This window comes from Lampris incognitus, chromosome 8 (genome assembly GCF_029633865.1).
Source record: "Lampris incognitus isolate fLamInc1 chromosome 8, fLamInc1.hap2, whole genome shotgun sequence".
Classification (NCBI taxonomy): Eukaryota; Metazoa; Chordata; class Actinopteri; order Lampriformes; family Lampridae; genus Lampris; species Lampris incognitus.
In genome coordinates this window covers 37047104-37059249 of record NC_079218.1, presented here as the reverse complement: position 1 = coordinate 37059249, position 12146 = coordinate 37047104, and the positions used below count along the sequence as shown (strand labels likewise).

The 12146-nt window shown below is 42.8% G+C and overlaps 1 protein-coding gene across 2 annotated transcripts in view; it reads left to right on the top strand.

The window, feature by feature from the left end:
• jakmip2 (janus kinase and microtubule interacting protein 2) overlaps positions 1-7397 on the top strand; it is a 70760-nt gene extending 63363 nt beyond the window's left edge. For both annotated transcript variants that reach the window (XM_056284465.1, XM_056284464.1), the window contains 8 exons: positions 586-639; positions 747-812; positions 920-988; positions 1798-1875; positions 2505-2555; positions 3633-3785; positions 5700-5765; positions 7347-7397. In XM_056284465.1, coding sequence (XP_056140440.1) covers positions 586-639; positions 747-812; positions 920-988; positions 1798-1875; positions 2505-2555; positions 3633-3785; positions 5700-5765; positions 7347-7397 — 588 coding nt within the window. The remainder of the gene's footprint in view (positions 1-585; positions 640-746; positions 813-919; positions 989-1797; positions 1876-2504; positions 2556-3632; positions 3786-5699; positions 5766-7346) is intronic.
• The last annotated feature ends 4749 nt before the right edge of the window (positions 7398-12146 follow it).

The window sequence follows — 12146 nt, the reverse complement described above, 5'->3', positions numbered from 1 at the left end:
TCAGAAAGGACAAGAAGAAATGTCCATTTGATGAGGTTAGGGGAGGGATTGATTTGTTTCAGTTGCTCTACTCAGCAACTCCTTCTGATATTTGCTCCTTAAGAATATTACATTGGTGGCATGGTGGCGCAGTCGTTAGTGCGGTCGCCTCACAGCAAGAAGGTCCTGGGTTCGAACCCCGAGGTAGTCCAACCTTGGTGGGTCGTCCCGGATTGTCCTCTGTGTGGAGTTTGCATGTTCTCCCCATGTCTGTGTGGGTTCCCTCCAGGGGCTCCGGTTTCCTCCCACAGTCAAAAGACATGTAGGTCAGGTGAATTGGGCATACTAAATTGTCCCTAGGTATGAATGTGTGTGTGTGTGTGGGCCCTGTGATGGCCTGGCGGCCTGTCCAGGGTGTCTCCCCGCCTACCGCCCAGTGACTGCTGGAATAGGCTCCAGCATCTCCGCGACCCTGAGAGCAGGATAAGCGGTGCAGATAATGGATGGATGGAATATTACATTGTCCCATTTAAATATAATTGGTGATTCTGTTGTCGGTTATTGTGATCAGGCTCAGCTAGTTATGTATTTATCCCATTTCCACAGGATGTGTGTATACCTGATCTCATCAAACTCCTAGATATCCTGGGAGACAACGGAGTAAGTCACATGCTAGCTATTAAAACATCATGTCAGCAGTGACGTTGAAATGCATGCAAGCACTTTGAGCTTCTTTAAGTGATATTTTCTCTGCTTCCTTTGCACAGAACTTACGAAATGAGGAACAAGTGGCCATTATTCAAGCTAGCACTGTTTTATCACTAGCTGAAAAGGTAACCACAAATATGTCCATTATCAGTTCCACTTCTAATAGCGCTTAAACTTTAGCAGCCCTGACCTGACGTTTACTTTTCGTGCTCTGGACTTTGCCGCCCTCTAGTGGATCCAGCAGATAGAGGGGACCGAGGCTGCCCTGCACCAGAAGATGGTGGACCTAGAAATAGAGATGGTAAGCCATGTCAGCACAGGTCCAAAGGCAGTGACACACAGTTTACTTTACCTTGGAAACTGTGATGGACATGGGCACCCATGGGACTGTGTAACCTTTATCACTTAAATCACATAGCAAACTGACGCTTAGGATACTTTCATTCCTAAGGAGGTTTATCGACTAATTTCCACTGTAGGAACCTTTTCAGAAGCTCAGAACTTATTCAGGGACTTGGAACTTTTCCATGGTTTTCCACAGCAAGAACACGTGCCAATTGTAGGCTTTTCTAGTGTCTACTCCAGGTTGGGTACTTTTCTACTGCCCTGGAACTACTGGGGAAGAGTTTGTGCACTGAACAGTGCTGACTGTCCAAGCATCAAAATGATACAAGCTAGACTGAGAATGAACAACTACCATGTTTAAAAACAGGTAGCTTGCTAGCAAGTAAATGAGTTATGTCTGTACACACGGACATTTTGCTGTGGAAAACCAGATGAGCAAAATGGACAAACGGACCGACCAGTAGGTGCAAACCTTACTGATACTGAATTTTTGAATCTCATCTCAAAAAGCACCATTATGATATGTCTCCTATTATTATCATTTTCTATATTTCCTGGATTGTTTAGTGCTCCTTTTGGTTGGTTTGGTTTTATGCTTTGTAACAGTCAGTTTTGTTGCTGTTTTTATTTTTATCTTCTTTTTTCCCCCTCTGTTTTAAACCCACTGTGAAGCATTTTGTAAAATTTAACAGTGCTGTAAAAATGACATTTATATTCATATTATATTGATGTTATTTTTTGCTTCTAACCACTGTCTATATATAGGAGATGTTCTGTAAACAAAAAGGATATCTAGAAGAAGAGCTGGACTACAGGAAACAAGCGCTGGACCAGGCCTATATGGTAATTATATGTGTGTGTGTGTGTGTGTGTGTGTGTGTGTGGTGGAAGGGAGAGACAGAGAGAAGGATTTTTTTTGTTTTAACTGTCAGAATTTTTTTTTTAACTCTGATCCATAAAGAATATCACTGTTTATTTAAGATATAATGTGAAGTTAAAGGATAAAAGCTCTTAAAGGCACCTAATTTAATTTTAAGGCACGGTGGGCGGCACAGTGGCCAAGTGGTTGGCACTGTTGCCTCACAGCAAGAAGGTCCTGCGTTTGAACCCCAGGCCGCCCCAGGTCCCTTTGTGTGAAGTTTGCATGTGTCCCTGAGCAAGGCAATGGAAAGAAAAACTGGAGTTGGTCCCCAGACACTGCAGCTGCTCACTGCTCCTATAAAATAGGATGAGTTAACTACAGGGAACACATTCATTGTAACCTGTACAATGACAAAATAAAGTGGATTTCTTTTCTTTCTTAATTTTTTAATGTATGATGCAAAGTATAACATACAGTAAAGCAAATCAAACAGTTGTGTGTGTGTGTGTGTGTGTGTGTGTGTGCGTGCGTGCGTGCGTGCGTGCGTGCGTGCGTGCGTGCGTGCGTGCGTGCGTGTGCGTTAATCTCTTCTCTTCCCTTCTCTTCACAGCAAATCCAAGAGTTGGAAGCAACTTTATATAATGCCCTGCAGCAAGACAAGGTCATTACATACTACACTATATTTCAGCCAGTTAAATTATTTTCTCAGGTTAGATTTTTCTGAGAGCAGTTTCCTTTAGATTCTGCTGATGTATTGTCTTGCAGTTTAACTCTACTGTCAACCTCATTACACCTAGCAGACCTCATACTATTTACTATGTAATGTTTACTAGTTTAAAACTATTTGCTATGTAGTGTTTACTAGTTTAAAACTATTTACTATGTAATATTTACTAGTTTAAAACTATTTGCTATGTAGTGTTTACTAGTCTAAAAATATTTACTATGTAGTGTTTACTAGTTTAAAACTATTTACTATGTAGTATTTACTAGTTTAAAACTATTTACTATGCAAACAGAAAGGGCTGTGTAGGTAGTACCATATGGACAGGGTTTAGCCCAGCAGGCAGTTTGAAAGTTTTCCAGATTGTTATCATAGAAATATATTATGACCTGACTTATTTGTGTTCATGTACATTTTGATTAAATAGCCATTATAAAGTCTTTTGTGGCAAACCCCACGATCAGACGTGTTTGATTAAAATCATACATGTTTGATTTTTATAACAGCAATATGCTTGTTGATATACTAGATTTGCCTCAGAGAGGTAAATACTGCTTGTCAACAGTTACTTCTGTCTCTCATGTAATTGCAAGTACTAGGATAAGTGATTACTATTAATCAAACTCAAAGCTGTTTTAAACTCACATTTTATTTGTCTCACAAATATAGATGACCTATTGACAGATGATGACACAAATTTAGAAAAGACAACTTTGTGAAAAAGACATACTGTTAATAATGCACACTAGCAGGCTAAATTAATTTATGCATATGTTCGTGCGGTACATTTCATTTAAATATTTCAGCAATAAAAATTCATATTGCATCTATTGTCTCTGTCACTACCCAGTCAGCCCTGAACAATCAAACAGTGATGGTCCGTCTCATGGAGCTATAGCTAACGTATGCCACACAGCCACAATGCATTATGGAGATCTTTATTTATCTAGTAACACCCACTCCATGTTCAGACAGAAATTCTTGCCAATGTAGCATACATGCTCCTGCCTATAGGTGATAAAATATGGCGAGCCTCTGGATGAGCTGCAGAGAGACGAGTTACGGGCGGCGGTGGAGAAGCTGAGGAGGCAGATGCTGAGAAAGAGCCGCGAGTACGACTGCCAGATCCTTCAGGAGAGAATGGAACTTCTTCACCAGGCTCACCAGGTCGGTCCCCATTCAGTGTGTGTTGGGCAATGATGTGCGGGTCCATTGAGTTAATTCAACCATCTTTCTTTATAATTAGCAGAAAAACTGCTCTTTAACCACCCCAAATAAGGTCAGCAGTGTCACCTGCTGTGTGGCACCCCTCCAGTAGGCTCTCAGGAGCAGTGCCTTGCATAAGGTTTTTTTTTTTTCCTTCCCCTTTTTTTAACCCAAATTCCAGTTTGACATGCCCTATTCCCTGTCCTGCTAAGGTCCTCCCATTATACTGCAGTGGTTGGAGGGGGTGTTGACTCCACGTGTATCCTCCGATACTTTTGGAGCAAGCTGATTGCTTCTTCTTCATCTGCTAGCTGCAGGTTTTGGGTTGTCCAGAGGAGCGTAATGTGTGCAGAGTCTCACACTATTTCGCACAGATGCACCCATAATCATATAGGCCCCTCCACATTTACAGTGGCAGAATGCATTGCCCCTGTCTGGAACCCAACCATGCGTGCTGCCAATTGAGACACCCAGCAGGGCTGCAGGCAACACCGGGATTCGATGTATGAACCCCAGCATTGTCACGCAAGCATTCAAATCCACTGCACCACCCGGAAGGGTAATCTAACTTAACAGTGAGCCAATTCTGGGCCACTTCTCTACTTCTGATCCACGTCTGGGAAAATATCAGAGAAAATAAAATCATTAAGGTGATTTTTCTTATTGAAAACATATTAGATGAAATGGTATCAGATTAAACAATGTAGAAAACATGATATAAAGTAAACATTATCATATTTTGTGAGGAAAATTTCAGACAAAATTGTGTGAATTTTTCACGAGTGATTTTAAATGGTCTTTGATGAGACTGAGTTGGGTGAAAACTTCAATTCCTAATTGTTTTCACTTATTCAATGTCTCTCATAGAGAAATTGTGGACTTGACATTTGATTAAAAAATACAATAGAATCAAATGTCAAGCTAAGTTTGAGATTTTTGCAGCTGCTGTACCATAAATTCCCACCGGCGGGTGCTACTCTATCAGAGGGACCCTGAGCGAGGGCCATCCAGCCTTGCATGTCAAACCTTCAGCCACATGCCGGGCCATCACCTGCCGGTTCCTATTATACCACCACACTGTGAAAAACCTGTGAAACAATGAATTGAATTATAAAGGGAGCTCAGTTTGTTATTAGTTCATTAACTGTTACATAAACAAGGATACACTGATCCATCAGAATCCGTATAATTCACCTGTCAGGTTTTCTTAAAAGCAAAATTTGACTTGACGGGTTGCTCGGTGGACACTCACATGATAAAGTTGTAAAATTGCCAACCTGCAAATATAACTGATATAACTGAAGTATAAAGTAAGTGATTCTATAGATTACAATACTATTTGTTTATAACATAACTGTATTGGATAATGCCAGATATCCTAAATAACTTAATGTGATTGTTTTAGAATATAACTATATTTTAAAAAGTAAGGCAGTTGATTTATTTATTATAACCATATACTCGTATGTTGTTTCATGTTCTGTGTTTCATGCTACAAAAGCACAGAATCTGAGAATTTGGTCCGTTTCAAGCAACCATTGTTTTTCAATGCAAATTGGATATTTTACAATAGTTTCGGCCCTGTGATGGCCTGGCGGCCTGTCCAGGGTGTCCCCCACCTGCTCCCCAATGACTGCTGGGATAGGCTCCAGCATCCCCGCGACCCTGAGAGCAGGATAAGCGGTTTGGATAATGGATGGATTGAATGTTTGGATGCAAGAGAGGATGGGAGGTTGAGATGATAGTACCTGACAGAGTGTCCAAATCTAAACCTACAATGCTATTTTTACTTATTCATTTATTTATTTATTTGACCTGCTCATTCGTCAAGAGGCTCGATCATTTCTGACCTTTTCCATCTCTGAATGTTCGCAGAGAATCCGTGACCTGGAGGATAAGACGGACATCCAGAGAAGACAGATAAAAGACCTGGAGGAAAAGGTAGGCTGTATTAGAAGTTCTTTTTTGTTTTGTTCTTTGTTCTTTCTGAAACAGCTTAGCCATCATTTGAAATAAATTAGGCATATAGTACTTAAATTAAAAAGGACAAGCATATTCCAAGCGAGTAACCCATACTATGGAGTTCTGTTGAAATGTAATTGCCCTTTTTGAGAGTGGCATTTAAGGGGTGGTTTTGAAATCTCAAGGAATCAACATTAGATACGTTTTTGAATATCAGGTACTAAAATCATTCATTTGAGGCCGTGCATTTGCACATGTTGGCCCAAAAAGACCTGCAGTAATGAAAGTGTTGGTAAGGGAAGAAACGGAAGGAAAAATAACAAAGTACACATTTCCGTAAGCTCCACCAAATGTCAGGCACCAAACGTGACGAGAGTAGCACAACTCATATCTGTGCTGCAGAAAGTAAAAGAGAGCAACTTCATGAAAGTTTGGAGTCTTGGAGCTGCTGCAGATGCCTATAAGCATGTGCAAATGATACAATTCAAGACCTTAAAGCTGCAGTCCTTAAGATCCTCATTTTAATGTGACTTACTGACACTTTGAGGTACTGGTATGTTGTAATGGCCATGGTGTTTGACCACTCCAAACTAATCCAAGGGATCCATTTAAAATTAAACAGTCAGCAGTGTGGTGTCTGGGTAGCGTAGCAGTCTATTCCGTTGCCTACCAACACGGGGATCACCGGTTCAAATCCCCGTGTTACCTCCGGCTTGGTCAGGCATCCCTACAGACACAATTGCCCGTGTCTGCGGGTGGGAAGCCGGATGTGGGTGTGTGTCCTGGTCGTTGCACTAGCACCTCCTCTGGTCAGTCGGGGCGCCTGTTCAGGGGATAGGGAGAACTGGGGGGATAGCGTGATCCTCCCACGCGCTACGTCCACCTGGCGAAACTCCTCACTGTCAGGTGAAAAGAAGCAGCTGGCGACCTCCACATGTATCGGAGGAGGCATGTGGTAGTCTGCAGCCCTTCCCAGATTGGCAGAGGGGGTGGAGCAGCGACCGGGACAGCTCGGAAGAGTGGGGTAATTGGCCAAGTACAATTGGGGAGAAAAAGGGGGGAAAATCCAAAACAAAAAAAGTCAGCACTGCTATTGGGTCAGCACCTCCCCCACCACAACTCAAAAACAAATCAGGATTTTAACTATCTATTTATGTTGTTGCATCTGTTGGTAAGGGTGTCCTACAAATGTGCTCTCATATGTTCTTCTTAGCCAAAGCAACTTTGCCTCTCCTTCAAGCTTGACACCCTATATTTTAGGCAATGATTTTAGATTTTCATGGACAAGTTGTAACTTTAAGAAAGTGTGTCACCAAACTGTGATTTATATGTATTGCTGTATAGTACATGGATAGAGAATTTAAGTGTTTTCAGGTCTGAAGTTCACTTTCACAACTAATGCCAGTTGCTGTGTATGTCAAGCCTCTGTTTCTGCCTCGACTGTTACTAACATGTCTCGAGTTCTTAACCCTGTCACTCTCTTTCTCCTATCTCCTGTCTATCTTCCCACTTCCTTCTCTCTTTTCCTTTCTCTCTGTCCCTCTGTCTTGCTGTATCCAGTTTTTGTTTCTGTTCTTGTTCTTTTCTCTTGCTTTTATCCTCTGGCCTTGAAGTCTGTGGCGTGTCCCATAGCAGAGGTGAGTTACCCAGAGAGGAAGAATCACAAACCATCATTGGTCATCTCTTCTTCAGACCTTGGTCAAATATCAGGAATCAGGGGGTCCGCAGTGGTGTAGCGGTCTAAGCATCGGCTTTGTGTCGATGCAGTTGCCCACTGGGGACCGAGGTTCGTGCCCCGGTCTCGTCAGATCCGACTATGGCCGGACTCAATGAAGCAGCAACAATTGGCAGCGCTGTCTTCGGGAGGGGAGTGGAGTCGGCTTGTGTTCGTCACATGAATGCGCCTCTGTGTGTGTCGGAAAAAGCAGTGGTTCGGCCTGGATTCGTCTTGTCACGAAAGTGGCGAGGCGTCTCCTTCGAGACTGCCGGCCGGAGAGATGCAGTTGGCGAACGCATGCAGTATGACGGTGGGTGTTTGAACTAAAATAGGGATCAATTGGCCACTAAATTGGGAGAAAAAAGGGAAAAATCTGAAATAAATTTTTAGAAAATATCAGGAATCAGAAAAAATGTATTTGCCATTTCATCTAATGTACTACATACACAGAAGAAACGGAATTCCGTTTCCCCCAGCCCACAGCAGTGCAACACAAAGACAAAAACACATATCCAAAACCTTCAAAAACAACACCACCAAAAACATACAAAAACAGAGAACAAAGCAACAAAAAAAAGCCAGCAACACAATCCAAAAACTCCACCGTCCATGAGAACGTCCAGGAGCCAGCCAGGGTGACTGTTGGAACTGCCAGTCTGTATGGGCTAGCAGTTAGCTTAGCCTGCCCTGCTTCCGTGTCCTGTCACACCACTCTCGGTGTTTCCTCTTCAGACACAGCTCCAGGCAGGGCTGTGGTCCTTGGGCCCATCGGATGCAGCAGACCAGGCTCCCTCAGCCAATCCAATGCTAGCTCTCCAGCCAGACACCTCCCCTACACTCCATATGACGACACAAACGCAGATAAAAACACTCCAGAGTCGACGCTAGCCAAGGCTGCTGCCAGACCGCCTCAGCATTTCCTCTTGGCCAGGGCTGTGGGCTCGCAGTTAGATTAGCCTGCCCCACTTCCGCGTCCTCTCAGACCGCCCTCGGTGTTTCCTCTTCGGGCCCACAGGACACAGAAGACTAAGCTCTCCCAGCTGATCCAGCACCAGCTCTCCCAGCCAAGCGAAATCGACGATCAAAATAAAAATTTAACATGATGACACAAACTTAGATGTGGACAAAGACACTGCATAATCGGTACTGGGTGAAACCGCTGCAAACGCGAGTCCGCGTTACCATCTTCCCATCCTATACCAGACTACCCAGACGCTGCTCCACACTTGAAGTAAATATTAAATGACTCAAATTTCTTATGTGCAGATCACCTCATGAACCTGGCTTCTAACTCATTCACTCTCAAACTGACATGTAGTCCAAAGTTTAGCAGACCTCTCCAAAACTGTTTGTGACTGAGGGCATCTAAAATATATGTGCTGTTGTAAGATGATTACATTATAGTGATTAACATTATCATCATCATTGATGAGAAAATCAGCAAAATATATTTTTTTGCACCCCCATCCCTATTACCTCTTAATTTCACCCTTGTATTCTATGACTTTCTGTTGTTGTAGGATTTCACAGAAACACCATTGACAGAGATCCAATACAAAAAGCATGCTTTTGATACAAGTTTTAAGTGTTTCTGATGTGTCAGCTCGCTTTTCTGGGTTGAGACACGATTCAGATGAGCTAACCTCATAGTACAAAAGCATCTATTCTACAATGCCAGTGTTTTCAGTCAGAATGTTAATAATATGGATAATTAGCTACTGAATTGAAAACGTGTAGTCAATATTAGCCCTTTTTCCAATTAAACATAGCATCTATTCTACAATGCCAGTGTTTTCAGTCAGGATGTTAATAATATGGATAATTAGCTACTGAATTGAAAACGTGTAGTCAATATTAGCCCTTTTTCCAATTAAACATTTTAAGACAACATTCCTGTATCGTTCTGTTTGCAGCAAAGTCACGCAACGGTTGTGCGTCGCATCTACATATCCTACATCTACATGTCCTTGTTGTCATTTATGGTTACTGACAGAAACTTAGGGCGATCACATGTGTATTTGACCATCAACATAAGGCACAGCTAGTGTAGTATAGCATTGTTTATTGTGTTGCTGTTTTATGCATCTACTCATTCGTCATTGGCAGAACAGACAACACAATACTCTAGTTTTTAGTCCGAAATCCTTCAATCAAGTTTGCCATGGCTTCCCTTCTGTTCTTTCTGTATGGGAAAAATTAATGGGTCTGTCATTTAAGCCTCAAATGAAATCTGTTTTCAACCCAAGCTTATGAGATTCGGAGGTTTTTTTTATTTCTGTTAAAAAAGATTTTACCGGTAATTTTAATTTTATATAGTATATAAAGGCAAGTTGCGGGGCGTCTGGGTGGCGTAGTGGTCTATTCCCTTGCCTACCAACATGGGGATTGGCGATTTGAATCTCCGTGTCACCTCCGGCTTGGTCAGGCGTCCGACCATGTCTGCGGGTGAGAAGCCGGATGTGGGTATGTGTCCTGGTCACCGCACTAGTGCCTCCTCTAGTTGGTCGGGGTGCCTGTTTGGGGGGGAGGGGGAATTGGGGGGAATAGCATGATCCTCCAACATACTACATCCCCCTGGTGAAACTCCTCACTGTCAGGTGAAAAGAAGCGGCTGGTGACTCCACATGTATCGGAGAAAGCTATATGGTAGTCTGCAGGTTGCAGACTACCATATAGCCTGCCCCGCTTCCATGGGAGGAGGAGTCTGCAGCCCTCCTCCCCAGATTGGCAGAGGAGGTGGAGCAGCAACCAGCACAGCTCGGAAAATAGGGTAACTGGCCGGATACAATTGGAGCGAAAATTTGGGGGGGGGGGGTCAAAAAAGCAAGACAAGTTGCTCAAAACCGACACATAGACTTCTCTGTGAATGGTGTTTTTAATGTTGGCGTTTTACTCATGATTTGTATTTAACTTTCACAACATGTTCATGAAAATGTGCAAAACGCATCGGCTTTTGTTGACCACAGAGCCAAAGGAAGCCTTGGTGGAGTTAAACTCTGCGTTGGCCAACAAAAAAATTTCATTGCACAGCCACTTTACTGTTTGGAGAATATTTATGTAATAGACTTGTGATTCTCAAAGGACAACGGGCAATTCAATCATCCTATGTATTTTTCTCAATTTGACCCAGGTCTGCTTTCCTCTTCTCTCAACATGTGTCTGCTGTCACCTTGCAATCACTCCAGGCTTCTCCACTGAGCTAGTGTTTTCATCTTTACATTTATCTTGCTGTGAGATGTTTTCATGTTCGGTCATTTCTGTTATCTGATCAGTACTAATTCAAAGGGCAGCAGTCAGCTGACAAATCGACAGGCCCAAACTCCCAACAGCTCCTTCATCTCTCTGCCACCAGGACATTTTCTTCTGTTTTTCATCTATTTGTTCTCCCAAACTTTCTGAATGACATCCATTGTTTGCAGAGCTCTTAACATTAATCTGAAAAGTGTTGAAAAATGCTGAAATGAGTACCAGCTATGTTCCCCGCTGCACCGAAAAATTCCCTTTGCCTCTGAGAAAGATGCGCTTTGAATAGGACAGCATCCAATACATAGCAGTAGTTCACTAAATGAACCAATGGCAAGGCTCAGAATCAAACAAGTAAAATAAAGAGAATTTTGTAATATGGTCTCAGAATACCAAGTCAGTTGTAGAAAAGAACACTACGTATTATTCTGATGTTGAATTTGAAATAAAATGCAAGATGAGGAAGCACAATATTAAAAATATATGTATATTTATGAGCGTCTGGGTAGTGTAGTGGTCTATTCTGTTAATTACCAACACAGGATTGCCGGTTTGAATCCCTGTGTTACCTCCAGCTTGGTTGGGCGTCCCCACAGACACAATTGGCTGTGTCTGCGGGTGGGAAGCAAGCTGTGGGTATGTGTCCTGGTCGCTGCACTAGTGCCTCCTCTGGTCAGTTGGGGCACCTGTTCATGGGGGAGGGGGAACTGGGGGGAATAGTGTGATCGTTCCACATGCTACGTCCCCCCCCCCCCCGGTGAAACTCCTCACTGTCAGGTGAAAAGAAGCGGCTGGTGACTCCACCATGTATCGGAGGAGGCATGTGGTAGTCTGCAGCCCTTCCCAGATTGGCAGAGGGGGTGGAGCAGAGACCAGGATGGCTTGGAAGAGTGGGGTAATTGGCTGGATACATTTGGGGAGAAAAAGGGGTAACCCCCCCCCCCCAAAAGAAATATATAGCTTTGTTAAAAAGAAACACTCAACGGTAGGGAAAGTGCTCAACAAATAAGGAGCAAAATAATCCAGTGAGTCATGTAAATTCTTTATGAGACAGTACAAGCCTATATATATATATATATATATATATATATATATATATATATACACATATATTAATCGGAAGGAATATTGCAGCATCATACTGTTTTGTAATGCTGTGACTTAATATTCTCTCTCTCTCTCTCTCCTAGATGGTGCTGCAGCTTGGAGTTATTGTTTGTGACCGCAGTGTTATTTATTTTGTGGAGGAACATGGAGCGGTGTGCTTAGGGGCAACTGCTCGTGTCCTAACGGTGGTGACTGCTGTCAGTCTGTCCGTAGAGGCCGTCATTTCATGTGCTGGCCAAGGCGGGGGCATTGAAGTTTTTTCTTTTTCTTTTTTAATTTTTTTAAATTTTAGG